The sequence below is a fragment of the Tenrec ecaudatus genome, chromosome 13, assembly GCF_050624435.1.
Source record: "Tenrec ecaudatus isolate mTenEca1 chromosome 13, mTenEca1.hap1, whole genome shotgun sequence".
NCBI lineage: Eukaryota > Metazoa > Chordata > Mammalia > Afrosoricida > Tenrecidae > Tenrec > Tenrec ecaudatus.
The window spans coordinates 38,132,500-38,152,069 of record NC_134542.1 but is presented as its reverse complement, the minus strand read 5'-3'; the positions used below and the strand labels follow the sequence as shown (position 1 = coordinate 38,152,069).

At 49.2% G+C, this 19,570-nt stretch overlaps 1 protein-coding gene across 1 annotated transcript in view; it reads left to right on the top strand.

The window, feature by feature from the left end:
- Window positions 1-19,570, top strand: part of LOC142423836 (aldehyde oxidase 2-like) — a 95,373-nt gene that overhangs the window by 23,814 nt on the left and 51,989 nt on the right. Inside the window, exons 8-15 of the mRNA XM_075528945.1 lie at window positions 41-121; window positions 2,269-2,413; window positions 5,930-6,022; window positions 10,456-10,607; window positions 12,200-12,293; window positions 13,469-13,578; window positions 16,045-16,229; window positions 17,606-17,773. Of these exons, the coding sequence (XP_075385060.1) occupies window positions 41-121; window positions 2,269-2,413; window positions 5,930-6,022; window positions 10,456-10,607; window positions 12,200-12,293; window positions 13,469-13,578; window positions 16,045-16,229; window positions 17,606-17,773 (1,028 nt within the window). The remainder of the gene's footprint in view (window positions 1-40; window positions 122-2,268; window positions 2,414-5,929; window positions 6,023-10,455; window positions 10,608-12,199; window positions 12,294-13,468; window positions 13,579-16,044; window positions 16,230-17,605; window positions 17,774-19,570) is intronic.

Genomic DNA, 19,570 nt, shown 5'->3' with positions numbered 1-19,570 from the left:
TTGAGCGGGGTTAACGCGCCCTCTTCTTCCTTCGTCGAAGCTCTGCACCGAATTGTTTGTGAAAGAGGAGTTCCAGCCTTTGGACCCCACTCAGGAGCTCATATTTCCCCCAGAGCTCTTGGTAAGATGCCGGCTACTTCTGCACTTGCTTAAATAGCACTCATGATAAACTCCCTTTTTCGGTTGATCAAGCTGTCTCCTCACCTGAGCTGGCTGACCCCCTGGACACACTTCCTGCAGCCTCAGCGGGGCTGTTTGTAAATGATTTCCTCCTTACTCTTCCTTCCCCTCTAACGTGGCGACTCTACTGACTGCCCCCGGCTTCCCTGAAGGGCTCGCTCCATCGCTCCAGCCGTCAAGCTCAGGACCCCTCCCTGCTCCTCGCCCTTCTCTCCCCCCAGCAGCTCTTCTCAGTGGCCCATTCTATACAACACCTACTTCTGAAGAGCTTCCGATGTGCTTATTCGTTCATTCCACGAATAGGGGTGCGTTCAGCAAAATGCAAAGCATTGCCCTAAGTACTGAGTATACGGTGCTGATAAGTAACCTGGGGGCGACTTCTACCCCCAGCGACCACATGAAGAGGGGTTTTTTCTGGAGGTGGCGCCGTGGTTAGGCACTTGGCCACTGATCACAAGATCCGAGGGCACCAGATAGAGGCCACCGGTTGCTCCATATGAGAGCCACCTTGTGCAGGTTCACTCCATGGAACCCCTCGGAGGCAGTTCTACTCCGACCTATTGGGTGGCTGCTGGTAATGGGTTTTGTTTTGTTTTTTTGGAAGGGGACACGGGGGGAGCTTAATCTTTATGGGAGCAGCTCTCCAGGTCTCTTCTCCAGGGGAGAAGCTGATGGATTGGAACCACTGACCTTTTGGTTTAGAGCTGAGCATGTCATCATTGCAATGCCAAGGCTCTTTATATAGCAGGGAACGAGACAGGCCAAAAGATTTGCCCTCAGAGAGTTTGGTGAGGCAAGCCATTAGCAAGGAAATAGATAAAACGAAAGGGTGCGTGAGCAAGGGAGATGAGGGGAGTGAGCCAGGGAAGAGCGCAGTGGCATCTCCTCTGGAAAGGTCAATTTGGATGAAGTCCTGGAGCCGTGAAGGCACCTGCCCTCGGGCTCTCAGGGGGAAGAGCAGTCCAGGCCATGGGAACAACATGTGTAAAGTCCTGAGGGTGGAAGTACACCTGGAAACTGCGAAGGCAGCCTGGCTGGAATGGAGGCGCAGAGCAGGCCAGCCCCACTGCTGCTTGGCTTTTACCCTGAGTGAAGCTACAGGGGAGCAGGCAGAGGCCAGGGATGCTCTTACCGGCATTGCCATGGCACCATCTGGCGGCTCTGTTGAGAATGGCATGCAGAAGCACCAGGAAAAACTCACTGAGCCCAGTAGGCCCGTGATGGCTGTCAGGTTGAGCCGATGAGAAATGAAGAGGTTCTGGATATACAAGGGGCCTTCAAATAGTTCATTGGGAAATTTCATTATCTTTCAATTCCATTCTTCCATAAACTTTTTTAATCCCCCTAGTATTCTGGGAAAGAAACCAACAAGATTAGCTGGTGGATGTGTTAGGGATTGCGAGAGGGAGACTTGGGGACAAAACTAGGTCTGGGGCTTTGAGTCTTTGCAACAGGAAAGTGGACTGGCCATTTTCCGAGAAGGAGGAGACTCCGCCTCCCCCCAGAAAATCAGTGTATTTTTTCCTTTGATGTATCCCTTTGGGGTTGGGGCAGGGGCGTGGGGGTGAGGGGCTTGCAAGGGAACTTGGACATAGGGAGCTCTGTTTGGAACATGTTAAATTAGGCATGCCTGTGACACAGGGTCACCATGAGTCAGACCCAACGCGACAGCACCTACCGACAGCGCCCGCTTAGGGGAAGATGCAACGTACTCATTCAGACATGACTTTGGCTTTCAGAGGGAAAGTTCAGCCGAGAAATACGATTTCAGGAGCATTAGTATAATTATGATTTTGAAAGGCATGAGACTAAATTATGTTAAATGAATCCATCCTGAAGGGTTGATGACAGAGGTCATCTTATATTGTTATAAGTGAGCACGTGGGCACACCTGTCTTCTTGGGTTATGTACAGTCTAGGGGTTTCAGGGTTCTGGGTCTACTTGCACCACCCCCCCACCCCAAAAAAAAAGATGTCAGGTACACTAACTGGTCAATGTGCACATGTCCATAGTTAGATAGTCACTCCTGGGACTTAGGATTTATTAAAGTGTAGCACACGTGCCCACATATTGTCATTTCCCTTCAGAGAATGGCAACGAACCCAGAAAAATGCACTCTTACTTTTCATGGAGAGAGGGTCACCTGGATCTCTCCTGGGAGCTTCAAAGATCTCCTGGAGCTGAAAGCGAAGCACCCCGAAGCGCCCCTGGTCCTGGGCAACACCTCACTGGGTAAGTGATCACAGGGTTCGCCTTCCACCACACATGCCACGCGGGGCTTCCTGCCCTGCCCCTTCCTCGGCTGTAGATCTACGAACTCTTTGTGTAGAAGTCAGCGGTCTCCAAGATGGAATGCAGGGTGGGATTCAGCCGGTCTGCACCGGTTGGACAGAGCCCATGACCTAGATTCTTGTTGAGTTCGGCCAACCGGTTGTTCAAATGGCACTCATGTAATCAGGGCTTGCTCACAAATTTACCTCCCTGATTCTTCTCTAACGTTCATGTGCCCAATTCTTTCTGCTGACATAATCTAGTTTTGTCTGACTCTTTTACTGTTTTTGCTTGAGTATTAACTGTAAGAAAAACTCTGGCTTTCCATATATCTTTTTTTATACTGAAACGGTCATATGGCAGCCTGCCGTGTGGTAACTTGGTGGGATGTGTAGCTGCTTTGGCAAGTTTGCATGGAAGCCTGAGAGGTACGAATGGTTTGGGTTTATTTTTGTCTTCAATCATTAGTCTCCTTTTTTATTTTGTTTCCGTTAAATATTTTAGCAGTTTTGGTGGCACTTCGTCCACATACCATACAATTCAATATTTCAGTCATATCAAGAAGACTAGTACCATCTTGCCCACAATCAATTTTAGAACATTTTCTTCTTTGTGCTCATTGCAATTCCTGTAATTTCCCCCCACCCCAGTTTTGGCAGAATTATGCACAGCAAAATATTCTCCAATTCAATCGTTTCTACATATATATGGTAATTCCGTGCCCATTGATTATGCCCTTTGTGTTGTACAACCATTATTGATATCTCTGTTAAGGATGGAGTAGATGGAATCTATTGTAAAATATATGTCAGATATATTTAAAATACAACACAGACTCAGTTATCATTTCTAACTCTGTTTAAGATCAAAACTTTGAAGGCCCCCACGCCTCCTCCTTCACCAACCCCTCTCCTCCCAAAGGTATTCACGAGCTTGTGTTCTGGTGGGCCTGTCTCTTCCGTGGTTTTATAGGGATATTAACACTGAACAACACCTCGTTCCTTTCTGCGTGCTGTTGGAGTTTATACAAACAGACGGACAGTATTTATTAATCTTCGGCAGATTGCTTGGTTCATTCAGCATTCGTTTTCATCATCGTATTGGAGCTCTTACAGACATCAGACCATTCCATAGTTCACTCACACTCATCCAACATTCTTGACCTGAGAACAACTCAAATTGTTGCATTTACCAATGTTGTATGAATATAGAAAAACTTATTCATCCATTCTGTCGTTGAAGGAAATTGATTTTCTGTATTTTGGCTATTACAAATAATTCTACATGCCTGTGTGCAACAGCCTCTCACCCTTTTTATTTTCTATCTTGATATAAATATAGTGAGCTTATGAAGGAGTACATATACAAATACTGGGGAATCATGCTCTATAAATTTACTTTATATGGAATACATAGCCACTGCCTTCATGTCTATACTCATTTACTGTTTGTTTATTTTAAATTTTCTATCCCGAAAATTTTATTGCAAATGCACAACCTGACCAAGGTAAATGTTGTCCCTGGGAAGTGGACAAGAATAATGGCTATTCTGGTAAACACTGTAGCATACAGGATCTTGAAACTAGACATAGAGGTACATAAGTAGGCAGGTGTGCCTATGTCTGTATAAATATCTACCTGTGTATACATAAGTACCTTTATGTGTTTACATAGACTATGTAGATATATCTTTAGGCATGTGCATGTTCATGTATGTGCATGCTACATATATATTCATGTATCTAATAAAGCACTCAAAGGATACAGCCACAGAGTCTTCTTAGACAATCAAACACCTCATGAAATTGGCTTTCTGAGTTTGAAAGCTTAAGACTATGGTCTCGTGGGCTAACTCAATCAATTGGCATAATACAGTTTATAAATATTGTATTTGATAGTCTACAATACAAATATTGCCCTCTACTCATGAGGTAAAACAGTAAGAAGGGTGTGCGCACCTCCCCGATAGGATCGCTAAAGACAAATGGGTGCATAAGTGAATGTGGTGAAGAAAGCTGATGGTGCTCAGCTATCAAAAGAGATAACATCTGGGGTCTTAAAGGCTTGAAGATAAACAAGTGGCCATCTAGCTCAGAAGCAACAAGGCCCACATGGAAGCAGCACACCAGCCTGTGTGATCACGAGGTGTTGAAGAGATCAAAGAACAAAAAATCAAATCATTGTGAATGAGGGGAAGTTCAAATTGGGGACCCAAGACCCATCTGTAGGCAACTGGACATCCCCTTACAGAAGGGTCGTGGGCAGGAGACAAGCCAGTCAAGGTGCCAGTGTAGCAACGATGAAACCTACAACTTTCCTCTAGTTCCTAAATACTTCCTCCCCCAACCCACTATCATGATCCCAATTCTACCTTACAAATCTAGCTAGACCAGAGGATGTACACTGGGACAGATAGGAACTGGAAACACAGGGAATCCAGGATGGATGATCCCTTCAGGACCAGTGCTGAGAGTGGCGATAAAGGGAGGGTGGAGGGAAGGTGGGGTGGAAAAGGGTAACTGATTATAAGGATCTACATAGAACCTCTTCCCTGTGGGACAGACAACAGAAAAGTGAGTGAAGGGAGACGTTGAACAGTGTAATATATGACAAAATAATAATTGATAAATTATCAAGGGTTCATGAGTGAGGGGGCATGGGGAGGAAGAGGAGGGAATGAGGAGCTAATGCCAGGGGCTTACATGGAGAGCAAATGTTTTGAGAATGATGAGGGCAATGAATGTACAAATGTGCTTTACACAATTTATGTATATATGGATTGTAATAAGAGTTGTACGAGGCCCCAATAAAATGATTTTTTTTTTAAAGAGAGAAAGAAGGAAACCAAAAACTCAAAGGAGACACTAGTCTACAGGGCTGACTGCCTATGGGAACATAGCGTCATCTAGCCTGAGACCAGAACTAGCTGGTGCCAGATACCATTCCCAATCACTCTGAAAGGGGCACAGTAGATGAACCCTGATAGAGTCAGAGAAATATGTAGGACAATGTCAAAGTTATTTAAAAGTCAGACTTGTTGGACTAGAGGATTAGAGGAGCCCCTGAAATATCGCCCTAAAATAGCCTCTCAACCCTGAGCTGAAACTACTCCCAAAGGTCACCTTTCAGGAAAAAAAAGGTTTTTAATTGGCAAATCAAATAAATGATATTTCCTGTGAGTACTTTTGTTATTTTTTTAAATCTATATGAGACCAAACTGTCAGCAAAGATGAGAAGATGTGGGGAACAGAGGAGCTAGCGCAAAGGAAATACGACATCCAGGATGGAAATCATGAGCATGTTGGTGTACTGTGAAAAATGTAACCCATGTCAAGAGATACAGAAATGTTCCATGGGAACCCAATTTGTTATGTTGATTTTTACCAAATGCACAATAAAATATAAGTCAATTTTCATTGCCAAAAAGTATAAAAGAGACTCTTTCCTAATTCTCTCTAAAATATGTTCACTTTTCAGGGCCTGCCATGAAACCTCAAGAGCGTTTTCACCCAGTTCTCCTCTCTCCTGTCAGAATCCCTGAGCTACACGTGGTATCACAGAAAAGTAATGGTGAGCCCCTGATGTCCTTCGTAATGACATTATACCTGGCCTGCACTTAGACTTGCCTTGCACTGCAGAGCCTCTTCTTACATTTGTCTTACGTGGCTGTGTTCCACCTTCCCGATTTTCCTGATGTGATATAACATCCCCACCGTGAAACTTTACTTTGCAAGGAACATGAGGCCTTCATGTGATACCACACAAGACCTTGCAATCATCTGCAGGAGTCATGCCCATAAAAGTGCCTGGTGACCCAGAGAAGATAAAGTCTCAGAGTCACTTTTACCTGGACACTGAAGAGAGAGAGCAGGTCAATTCCTTGGAGGGAGAAATGTTTGGAAGAGAAGTTCTGTCTGACACTCCAATACTACCTGGGCAAGCCTCCCGAGGCTGTTAATAGCCCACAGTGTGCAGAGAACGGCATCAAGCAAGCAGGGAAGCACACCCTTAGGAAAGAAGATACCCTGAGGACCTTCCCTTCAAAATACATGTGGAAAAAATGGAACAGTTGCTGTCAAATTCACTCCAACTCATGGCAACCGTGCGTGCATCAGTGTAAACTCTGCTCCATAGAGTGGTCCACTACCCCCGGGTCCCCAGCCCCAGAAGTAGCTCAACAAGCTTTTCTTCCCTGGTGTCTCTGGGTGGACCTGAACTTCCAACCTTTCGGTTAGCATATTAATGACATGCTCTACTCAAAACTCTTTTTCATGAAAGGAACCCTGTTTTACTCCTTTCTTCATCTCCTAGCATGGTGTATACCGGTCAGAAGTGCTCAGTCAATGGCTGGTCAATGAATGGAAAAATGAATGAATGAATGGTCCAGGAACTTGAACATCTTGATATGCAGTGATAACACTGAGTTCCTTCATGTAGCCAAAGTATGATCAACTGAGCAAAAAGTTTTCATGAAGACTGATTTGTAGACACTGGTTTGTTTGTGGGAGTCAGTGGTGGGCACCATAAGAACCCATCGTGGCCAAAACACTGCCATCCAAGAGCCCCACCTTCCTGGCTACTAACCAGCATCAACCAAACTTACAGTGTGCTTGTGTTAGTCTGGGTAGACTAAAGAAACAAATCCAGAGATATTCCTAGGTGTGTATAGGAAAGGGTTTTATACACAAGAGCAATTGAATATTGAGAAAACAGTCCAGTCCAGATCAAAAATCTGATATTAGCCCATATGTCCGATACCAATCTATAAATAAATTCCTCTTCAGACTCACACAACACATGCAATGATGCCAAATACAGGAAGGTCACAGGCCAGTGGGTGGAAAGTCTTGTGGATCCCGTGGCAATAGAAGCATCTCAGCGCTGGCAGGGGGCTCCAGGTGGCTCCAGCAGGTCCGGAGCTCTGGCGTAGCTCCAGTGTCCCGTCTGCAGGAATGCCTCACAGAGAGTGAGTGTGTATCTGGCCTCCAAATCTCTTCACGCCTCCAAATGAGGTCATCAAGCTGCGACCTGATTGACAGGCTAAAGCCCACCCCTTCACTCTTAATCCTCTCAGTGCTGCATAAAGCAAGCCTGCTAGTTCCTGGCTCAACCTCACCCATAAGCAAGGATTTTTGCCCAGCATGGTTGATTCGTAGCTTTAGCCTGGGGACATTCAGATCGCACCCCTGAATGCCTTGGGACCCAATAGAGGAAATCTTGTATCGAGGAGAAAGGAGAGAAGGGGGTTGAGGAGGATAGACAACTAGTTGGTCAGGGATTTCTTTCAGAGTCCTCTGGGTAGATTCACACCTCCAACTTTTCTGTCAGCACACCCAGGAGCTCCTCTGCTACCGGGAGCCCTCTTCAAGCTAATGTCTGACTACTGCAGGTGGCTTCCAGGAAAGTCCCCCACGATCTCCGACTTGATCCAAAGTCCTCAAGTGTACATAGCAACTGGTGTGGGGAGGAACACCCTGGGGCCAGGTGGGCCTCCCACCCAAACTTCCAAGACAACTGTAATTTTAACTTCAATGCTTAGTGCCATGTGCATGTCAGTCCACGCCCCTCCATGGCTAGCTTGGGGTTTGTTTCCCTGAAATCCTGAGGACAGTAAGTGCTCCAGAAAACCACCGCAGGCTTCGCCCCGGAACCCAGTGACTGAGGGAAACATGTCGCCAAAGCAAAAGAATCTTTGTTTCTTTTTAAGAATCCAACAGTTGGAGCCTTTTAAACTGCATTGGAATACAAGCTGGGTCCTGTGACTCAATGTGGACAGAACTGCAGTCAGTGGGGTTTCCTCCATACAGCTGTGCCCTGCTTAGTTCTTAGTACCAAGTGAAATACTCATGGAACAATAGCCAGACCAGATGCTCAAAACTGACTTTGACATCTATACTTCCTTAAAAACAAAGCAGAACAAAGAACCCAGATCAGTGGCGGCCCTCTCCTTCGTTGTATCCATCTTTAAGGATTCACATTTTTAAAAGAAAAAGTATTCGAGTTTTAACATACTTGGACTCTTGTTCCTTTGTTTTTAATACATCATCCTCAAAAATGAGAGGATAGATGCTAGGTTTTGATTTTTCAGAGTGCATAACTTTATCAGAAAGAATGTTTACATACGTGGTCATATTACACAGTTAGCTGGAAATGCAGGGACAGTTCTGTCCCTCTCACGGAAAGTGGACCCCTTGGTGAGATGGGGGACCCTCGGGAGTGGAAAACATGCAGCACAGTACACCTCTACAGATCAGGCCTTCAGGAGCGAGCTCTGTAAAGTGAATAAATAAAATAAAATGAAGGAATTCATTACCCCGCTAAAGGAAATCAGGAAAACAAATGGCTTGAGAGCGTCAGACCAGTGCTCATGGCTAATCTGCTCATCGCCCATTGACGGGTCAGGTTAAGTCGTTGCTCGGCGACCCCAGTGAACAATCAAATTCCGCCACAGCGTAATCTCTCAGCTCCATGCGTATTGGAAAGATATAGATGGGAGGGAAAATGTGTTGCAAAGCTCTGTTTGAGTCTCAGAAAGAGGCTTTTGTTTTAACGACATGCTTCTCAGACCAACTATTTTTACAAATATGGTGTTCCCAGTTTTTCCTCCTTAGCTGGCTGTTGACTAAAAACCAAACTCACTGCCATCGAGCCAATGCTGACTCATATTGACCCCCCACCCTCTGGGTTTCTGAGCCTGCTTACCGGAGTAGAAAGCCCGGTCTTACTCCTGAGGAGCTGCTGGTGGTTTCAAACTGCCAACCATGTGGATCACAGCCTAATGCATAAAATCACCGGGGCTTCTGTGAACAAAAAAGAGCCTAATGAACCACCTACAAGCTGCCATCTAGGAGTCCTGGTGGTATTGTGGTTAGGTGTTGGGCTGATAACCGCAAGGCCAGCCGTTCAAATCCACCCGCCTCTCCTCGGGAGAAAGGTGCAGTGTGGGTGGGCTGGTAGGCAGTGGGGATGCACTGTGCCAAGTCCGAGTCAGGAAAATAAGGCTACCTGGGAGAACAATAGCTTCTGGAAGAGCCATCAACAGTAGAAAATTCCAAACCCAGCCTGAAACAGGCGGAAAACAGAGTCCCCGGGCAAACAGCCTGTTGGAGATGTCAACTTGAACGCTCCGTGTGCGCACTGCAGTCTGCAAACCTCTGAAAGAGTAAAAGACAAACTGAAAAGTCCTCTCCTGATGGTCAGGGTGACAACTTCTCCCTTCGAAGGTTGATTTGGACCCAGGGCATCTCTCCTGGAGAGGACTAAAGCTAGTGGTGACATCCTGCCAGAGCACACGAGCACTATGGTCGTTGGCTACTTTCTTACCAATGAGCCGAGAGCACTGTCCCATCCCCTGGGGGCTGACCCCACTGCCCAGCTTCCTAGGGCCTTCCCTATGGACCCTCAAATCCCCCACCCTCCCAACAACTAAAAGGGTCATGTCTGGGGCAGCTTCTTGCACAAGCCGCATTTGTTCAGCTCAGCAGGTGCCCCTCCGGAACATCTTGTTGAAGATTTTGAGGATGGGCACTACCTGTGAAAACACAAAACTTGGCAGTCGAGGCCGTGCTGATTTTAGGCAATGGCCTAGGGCACCGAGTGAGCTCTGCCATTGTGCTGACGCCATTGTCATCATTTTAACGCCCGGTCACAGAACAGCTTGGCATCGATTCACCTTCATCCATCCTTCAGGAGGGGGTCACGGGACATTCTAATAGGCTCCGTCACTTGCTAGTTGTTACTACCATGCCTTCTCCTGGGGCTTCTGTTTTCTCACTTGTCTAAAGAAAATATGGACTAATTCACGGGGTTCCAGCCCTGGCTGCACAGGAGTGTCACCGGGGGAGCGTTTTATAATGTCCCAGGCTCCCAGGTCCTGATTTAATTGATCGGGAAGTATGGTGTCTGTGCCGTGTTTGAATCTTAGCTGGCCACTGAGAACCTGGATCTATGATTACAGTAAACAGTTCTTCCCACGTCACCAATAAAAAACATTTGCCTTCCAGGACTGACTCTAGGTGCTGGCTGCAGCCTGGCCGAGGTGAGGGACGTCTTGGCTGAGATCATTTCTGAGCTCCCAGAGGAGAAGACGCAGACCTACCGGGCCCTGCTGAAACATCTGAAAAGTCTGGCCGGCCAGCAGATCCGGAATATGGCAGTATGTTCCCTGGCGGGGGTCCCTGGGCACACAGTGCCTATTCATACTGTCATGTTGGAAGGTGCATTGGTAGAACCAGTAGGCAGATGGGTCTCAGCAGATTGAAATACCAGGCAGAACGGATATTTACTCAGTTAAAAGAGACCTGTAAGTTCAGTTCCATCGAGGGGGTAAGTAAGCCACACAGGCAGAAAAGGCCCCGGTTCGGCAGATTTCCGAGAACCTACGGGAGCCTGAGGTTGCATTCATCAACAGGTACTCTACTCGATACGGTTAGTTGCGGGGTCTCTACTTTACTCACAGGTGTTTTCGGTGAACACATCTGTCCAAAACCGATGAGAACTCATTACAGAATTTTCTCGCCAAGGCTGGAGAAAACAGATCAGGGAGGTCCCTTCTGAGGTGTGGTTGCTTACAACTGCAGAAGAAAGAAGAGAGGCGGGCTACACAGACCCCTCCCCACTACAGACGCCAAGGCACACGTTAGAAATCCTGGCACACGCAGGACAGGGAGAGGGCAGGTCTGTATGAAAGTCCTCAGCCTGTTGAGAACCTGACTGGATTCCTGGAGCAGGTCAAGGAGTCGGTGGCCGGAGGGTGAGGGACTGGGAACCACATCAAAAGAGGAGAGGCTGGAGGAGAGGCGGGGACATAGTCAGAGGGAATGTGAGAACCCCCTTCTTATGTTTGAAGATTCCTAAGGACCGATCACAAAGGATAGAAATACAATGGACGGATAGGTGGCATCCGAGGAGGTAGGTTTCGGCGCAGTAGAAACGGGAACTCGATATTCCAGCTGCCCCTAGTGCGGGGGGAGGAGGGGGAGGTGTCCCTGTCTTCTCTGATGTCACAACCGAGACCACAGAAACCTCATGGTCACTGTCCAATCCATCACTCTGTGGGGAGAGGAGTATTGAGCGGAATGGCCACTCATTTCCTCTCTGTGTTCTGAGAAGCTGTAAATCCAATCAGATCCAAATGAGCCCTCCGAAGGAGCAGACAAACAGGTGGATGCCTGCTCGCCTACACCGGCCGCCCTTATTAAGCCTGGTGACTCAGACCGTCAGAGGCTCGAGCTAAATGAAGCCGGAGAACCTGTGTGTCCATGGCAGGAGGACATGTCTGTAGCCAGCACCGCCACCTCCCATGAGGGGGTGCCTTTCAGAACTGGCTGGTTAGGCTTAAACCCCAGCCCGGCCACTGCCTAAATGGCAGAATTTGCCAAGTGTCCTCACCTCTCAGTCCATCCGTCCGTATCTTCCTCTGTAAAATCGGGCAATGGCAGCCATCCCATTGGGTTTCTGTGAGGGTTGAATAAACATGTGTAAAGGAGTTTGATAATACAACATGGAACATACCACGTGCCATGTCACTGTTAGTGATCACGGAGTCCTCTCTCTGCCTGTCCCAAGGAGGAGGTGGCAAGGCCTCCTGGACACTCTGAACTGAGTCCCCTCTGGGAGGGTAGAAAGGACTGAGCCAACCAAGGCTTCTCTAGCCCCTTTCGCGGGCCACTAGGAGAACTAGCAGCAGGTGTTTATGGGGCGCAGGAGTCTGGGGCAGGATGATGAGCTGTAACGTTTTCTCTTTAGTCCCTAGGGGGACATGTTATAAGCAGGCATCACTACTCGGATCTCAATCCAATTCTGGCCGTGGGCAATGCCACGCTCAATCTGATCTCCACAGGTAAGCTTTCCTAGACCCTCTAAACAACAACTTAAGGCTCTTGTGTTAGGGAGCACTGAACCCTGGTTTCCATTCAGTGTGGGGAACGCAGCCTCAGGGAGGAAGGGGGTGTCTGGTGCCATCTGAGGAGGAGACCAGCCTCAGCCCTGTGTGGACATACCGTGCCTGTCCCCGTGCCCGGCACCTCTGAGCAGCTCAACCGCACGGCTGGAGCTCTTGCAGAGGCGGCAGGGGGTGTGCACTCCTGACAAGCCTGGGTGCTTGCCGCTTCCTCCCCCAGGCTTGTGGGCCTCTCCCCACAGGGCCTCGGATTCTCAAGTGCCCCTTCTGCTTCTCCCTCTTTCTCACCTACAGCCCCTCGTGGACCCCTCCCTGTCTCCGCCTCACTCAGCCAGTCACTTACACTCTGATGCGTCCTGTGTGCTGACCGGGACCCCAGCCCTGGGCTCTAAGGAGACAATCCAAACCCTGCCCCACAGGGACTTCTGGGAAAGGCCTCCCAAACATCGAACCTTCCCTGAGGTGTTTGCTGGCTAGCACATCAAAACCCTAAATCAAACTCACGCCCGTGAGTCAACTCCGACGCCTAATGACCCTGCAGGACAGAGTAGAAGAACCTGTGGGTTCCTGAGACTGTATTTCTTCATGGGAGGAGAAAGCCTCCTCTTTCTCCCTGAGTCGGTGGTCTCCAAATGCTGACCTTGTGGCTAGCAGTCCAGCCCATAGCCAGTATGCCACCAGGGCATCCCCAGTTCCAACCAGCGCCACCGCGTGCATCTGGGACTTGAGGTATTGATGATTGGCTGATTGGTTGGTTGGCTGAAGAGGCCTGGGCAGTTAGTTACCTCAATTCTGCACCTTAAATAGATGGGCTTTAATTAGCCAGTCACCAATCTGAGAGAAGGACAGTCACACGGGTCTGGCGGGCTTTGAGGTGGGTGGAGACCAGGGTTCACACTCAGTTACACCAAGAAGAAAAGAGCAATTCCCTCAGGCTACAGCCCGCGCCTCCCCTCCGGGACAGGGATGGAATGGGCCCTGTATCTGTCACAGACGCAAACCTCTGCACCCCTGCTTGCAAGGATGGCAGCTCCTTTGCCACTGTTGACATTTAAAAGCACAGAAGGCTCGTGCTTCCCTGTTTGACTGGGCAGACATGTCATTTCCTTCAACAGAAGGAGTGCGCCAGATCCCTCTGAACCAACATTTTCTCGCGGGGTTGGCAAGTGCAGACCTGAAGCCAGAGGAAATTTTGGAATCTGTGCATATCCCTCACTCTCGCAAGGTAAGAATTCTGATGTTGGCATTTTTTAGGGGGGGGGGGCCCTTCTCCTAACTGTTGCAGGCATCTTTGGAAATCTGACAGCGGATGGAAGGAAAGGAAAGACTCTACCAAGCTGTTCCTTGTTGCCGTGGGCTGGCCCAGGACCAGGCCCTCAGGCACAGGCCTTCAAACAGGTTTTCCCTGTTCAGTTTTGGTGAAGAAGCAAAACTGGACCAGACCCCAAAGCTTTACAGGTTGGGTGAACTAGAATGACATCTGCAATCAGAAAAATGACATGTCGAAGCCCTGCTAGAAACTTCATTTCTCGCTTAGAAAACTAGAGTTGAGTGTGGAAATCTCTTGCCCGTTGAATTCCGAGCAGAATGGGAACCGGTGTGTCTGCTGCAAGTGGGCAGCTAACTGCCCTGCTTTGAAGTGGGTCACTCTCCACAGGCCCTCCAATCACTCCACCTCACGCACCAGGCTCACCACACAGCTCCCAAATCTCTGCTCCAAGGCGTCTACCCATCATTTTCCCCGTTCCTATGCTTATTTAGGACAACTCGATTGTTCTTACTTTAGCTCAGTTACAGTTTTGTTCCATCAGCTCTGACTAAACCAGTTCAAACCGGTTTAAGTCCCTAACCAGTCATCAGTAATGAGGTGCTGCTTCCATGCCCGGTGTCCAAAGGGCTTCTGGGAGGCACAAGTGAAAGCTGTCTGGCCATGAACTAAAGCTTCTCTGTGTAACACGGACATGGAGGCTGGGGCCAACCCCCTAGTGTCCCCTCTCGCCACACCATCAGTTATTAGGAACAGGAGGGCTTCCTGGCTTTTGTGCTGACACAGGATCAATGGGGCTGCTTGGGCCACCCAAGTGGCACCCAACTTTGTCCTCCCTCTTTGTTCCCTGTTCTCACCCACAAAGCTGTACCTGAATTCAAGTTGACAGTCTTTTCAGAGTGAGACACATACACTCACACATACACATATGCATATACTCACACATATACATACACTCACACGTACATATACACTCACACATACACATACACTCTCACATGCACATACACTCACACATGCACATACACTCACACATACACTCACACATGCACATATACATACACTCACACATGCACATACACATATACTCACACATACATGTACACTCACGCATACATGTACACTCACACATGTACATACACTCACATATGCACATACACTCACACATGCACATATACTCACACATGCACATACACTCACACATACACATATACATGCATACACATACACTCACACATGCACATACACTCACACATATACATACACTCACATATACACATACACTGGCACGTACACATATACTCATATACTCACACATGCACATGCACATACACTCACACATATACATACACTCACATATACACGTACACTCATATACTTACACATGCACATACACTCACACATATACATACATTCACACTCACACATACACTCACACATACACTCACCCAGCCCATAAGCCACGAGGCTGCCTGGTTCGAGAGGAAGTCAATATGAAGTCATGTTTTCGGACATTTGATTTTCCTTCTGACTACTCGTTTCCGAGGGCTGCCCTAGCCCATGACCACAGTCTGCGTGGGGTCAAACAGCAGGAATGTCCTGGCTCATAGTTATGGAGGCTGCAAGTCCAAAATCAACTTCGTCTTGGACCAGGACCCACCCTGCTCTGTATACCTTAAATCATCGCACCTTCAAAGCTCTCCTGTCCAAACCAGGCCACATTCGCAAGTACGGGCCGGTTAGGACCATATATCTTTTTAGAAACACAACTTTTCAACCTGTCTCCAGCCATACGTGCATCCATCTACGGGCAGGTGACAGGCAGAGGCTGACTCGCCCTTGAGGGAACGCAGTGGCTGCACAGCCACAAACTACTGAAGGCACAGGTTGTCTTCCAAAACCAACGAAAGGTCCTGAGGCTGAGGGACCGACCGGGGCAGCCGTCAACCCACCAGACTCCTTCTCCTGATTCAAGATCCCCTAGCCCACAGACACTGGGAAGTTCCTCTGGAGCTTTGTAAAATGGAATGTGACCAGGTCTACACACCAAGGAATTGCAATGGGTGTCCTCCACCCTCCCAGGGCCAAAGGCATCCAGAGACTAGAGGGGACAGGGGACGCTACCTGGAAACAGAGTCCCTGGACTTGCTTCCCAGTGTGAATTTCCACAGCATCCTGGCCCCAGAGGGAAAGGGCCTGGGATCTCTGCTCCTTGAGGGCCTCCAGGGCTGCTTGGAGGGGCTTTGGGGAAGACAGCACTCTCCCTGTGAAAGAGAAAGCAGCTGAGCCATCCTCTCCTGGTAGCATGCCTCCTTTGGTCCCTTTAGAGTGAGCCCAGGTGATTGATCAGTGGCACCAAGAAGCAAAAGCTATGCTCTGTGTCTAGTCCTATCCAATCACGCCCAATGGTTTCTGTCCCCACAGTGGGAATTTGTGGCAGCCTTCCGGCAGGCTGAGTGCCGGCAAAACGCCCTGCCGGATGTGACCGCTGGCATGCGAGTGCTCTTTGAGGACGGCACAGACACCATTGCGGACCTGAGCCTCGCCTACGGAGGGCTGGGGGCTGCGACAGTCAGCGCACAGCGGTCCTGCCAGCAGCTCCTGGGGAGGTGAGCTCCCGCCCTGGCCTTTCAAAGACACCGGGAAGGCTGAGCCTGCCCACTGTTGGCACAGCTCTGCGTAGACTGGACTCTCTCTGTCTAAGCCCTGCTGGGGCTCTCTGTCACTTTGCTAAATGAACCAAAACTCACCGGGCCACGCCTTTAGATGAACAAATAGCCCAGGACTGAGTGGGGCGGGCAGGTGATCTCCCATCTGGCTCTCATACCCACAGTCCAGCACACCCCCCACGGTTGGCTTGGGATAGGCCCCCACCGCCGAGGATACTGGGTCTCTTCCTGAGTCCTGCTCAGGCCCTGGCACCCCGGCGCTCAGCGTCAGTTGATTGATTTTCTGGCTTTCACGTGTGCCTGGTCCCCCAGCATGTTGCAGGGGTGCAGGTCTCTTCCTCACGCTGTTAAGCCTGCTTTCCCAAGGTAATTTCAAAGTTCAGAGTTTCAAAGTTCCCTTCGACTCAAAAGAGGAGGCCTGTCGTGGTTGCTCGGTGCTGTCCAGTCAGTTCTGACCCTAGCGACCCTCTGCATAAGGGAACAGAAACACACACACACGCACCACCACACACACACACACACCCCGCCCCCGGTCTCATGCCATCCTCACAATTGTTCCTACACTTAAACCCCTTGTTGCAGCCACTTTACCTAGCAGGATGGCCTTCGCCGGGGACGGGTCCCCCCTGACAAGATGGCCGAAGGACATAAGATGAAGTCTCGCCATCCTTGCCTCTCAGGGGCACTCTGGCCGCACTTCTTCCAAGGCAGGTTGTTTTGTCCTTTCAGCGGTGCTCGGAACTTCAATCTCCTCTTCCAGCACCGCAATCCAGATGCATCAATTCGTCGTCATTCTTCCTTGTTCAATGTCCATCTTCCAGGTGCAATTCAGGAGAGGAGTCCTAGGGTCTCTAAAATGTCACCGTCCAAGATGTGGCATCCAAGGGGCCCCGAGTAGTGTGAGTGCTTCGCACACTAAGCTGCCAATTAAAGGTCAGAGGGTAAAGTCCACCTTGGAAGAAAGGCCAGGCCACCTGCTTCCCCAAACTCTGCTGCCATAACAATGGAGCATTTGGGAATGGTTAATGCTAAGGGAACTCAATAAATGTCTGTGAACAGTATGTTTACAGATTCCAAAAAATGGCAAATGCTCTGTTATATATTTATTACCCCACCACTCCCATGACACCCCCCCCCCAAAAAAAAACACCAACCTATGGAGCACAGATCTACTCTGATTCACCCGTGGTTGCCAAGGGTCAGACCTGCTCAAGAGCAACCAGGTTATGGTTTGGGGTTGTTTTGGTGTGTTGTTGGTTATTTTGTATTGTTTGCCATCTGTGAACTGATTCCTTCCTCGCTGCCCACCCCGCCAGGCACTGGAATGAGCTGATGCTGGATGAGGCTTGCAGGCTGCTTCTGGAGGAAGTCTCTCTGCCCGCCTCCGCTCCGGGGGGGAGGGTAGAATTCAAGAGGACTCTGGTTGTCAGCTTCTTCTTCAAGTTCTACCTAGAAGTTCTGCGAGAACTCCAGAAACTGCTAGAGCGGTGCTCAGTGCCCGTAAGTGCTCTGTGTGTCATGTGCTGCTCGGGGGCACAGTGCGTTGTGTGGGGGACAGCGCCTCTGAAGTGCAAACCCACCAGCAGTTCCTTGGGAGAAAGATGAGGCTTTCCTCTCCTGTGGACAATTCCAGTTCCAGACACTCAGAGACAACTCTTCCCAGCCCTATAGAGTGGCTAGGAGTTGGGATTGACTCCGTGGCAGTGCGGTGGAGTGTGCAGCCCTGAACTCACAGCTTTCCCAGGACTGTTCCCAACTGCCACAAAATCCCAGGCCTTGCCATATCCCAGCCGGCCCTCCACGGAGATGCAGCCCGAGGGCTACATGGAGCGCAGCACCTGTTTCCTGCACACGCTCAGGATAGAAAGTTGGTGCCCCGCCTCTAGCAGGCAACTTTCTTTCAAAATCAACTTTAGCGAAGTATAATTTCCAAACTATAAAATGCACCTCTGTAAATTCAGTGAGTTTTGACAAGTGTGCACAATTGTGTGAGCCTCCCACAAAGAAGACACCCCACAGTGCTTTGTGCCCCTTCACTGTTGACTCACCCACCCCTGCCCGGGGCAGCCACGGGTTGGCTTTGCATCCTTAGAGACTGTTTTGCTAATTCTAGATATTTATATGAAATATGAAATGAGACTTTATATTTCAAAACCACCAAGCTTATGTATCTGCTCAGATTTAAATGGCTTGTTTCTAAAATGTTCAGATTGGAAGCTTCTGGAATAAATGAAGCAAAAGTAAACACCTTCCCTATCTCTCTTCTCTCCCTCTTTCCTCTCCTCTGTGCTCCTTTTTCTCTTTCTCATCCCCCCCCCCCTCTCTAGGTAGAAAGATGAGCTTTCTGCTCCCTTGAAGATGCTGCACAGGGTCCCTCTGGCCTATCTAGGCCATGAGTCACAACCGACTCCATGACAGTGACTTTGGATGTGAGGGGGTTTCGTTCTGAAAACACTGCTTCCTGGACATTTTTCTGCTCTAGATTGATTTTCTAGCATCCAGGAGCCTTCTCCTCCTCCTCTGACCCTGAGGACAACTGTCCTCCCCTGTCCTCCCTGTCCCTTCACCTTGACCCCAGCCCCAAGGACCCGCTCTTCATAGGGCTTCTGGCTGCCAGCTCCTCAGGGGAAGACCCTCATGGACCACATTCCCCAGGACAACTCTCGCCCCTGCCCTCCCTGTCCCTTCACCTTGACCCCAGCCCCAAGGACCCGCTCTTCGTAGGGCTTCTGGCTGCCAGCTCCTCAGGGGAAGACCCTCACGGACCACATTCCCCAGGACAACTCTCGCTGCCACTTCTTTTCTGCTTCAAGGCATTTCTGAGGAAACCCATCAGGATCGAGTCTGTTTTGTGGGCGGTGGATCCCGGCTCCTGCCCGTACAGTTTATCCAGCGGGAAGTCTTCTTGCTGCTCTTCCTTTCTGGGGACCAGCTCACCTGCAGGCACCGCTCCCCTCGGGGTGGCGTGAGGATCAGATTCAGCCCAGTCTAGTTCCACATCCCGGGGTCAAGTGTGGGGGGCAGAGACCAAGGGCAAAAAGTGTGGATCTGGCTTACCAGACTGCCTTGCCTTTGTAGCTTCATGGATTTTTTTAAAAATCCTGGCTTCAGATACTTCCCTTCCCTCTCTTCCTGGTCCCGTGCCCCCCCCCCCCTCCACCAAAAAAAATCTATCAAGTGGATTCTGGCTCAAGGCAACTTCAAGTATGTCAGAGTAGAGCTCGGCTCCCCAGGGCTTTCAATGGCTGTTCTGTTTTTGTTTTTTGTTTCCTCAGTAAATT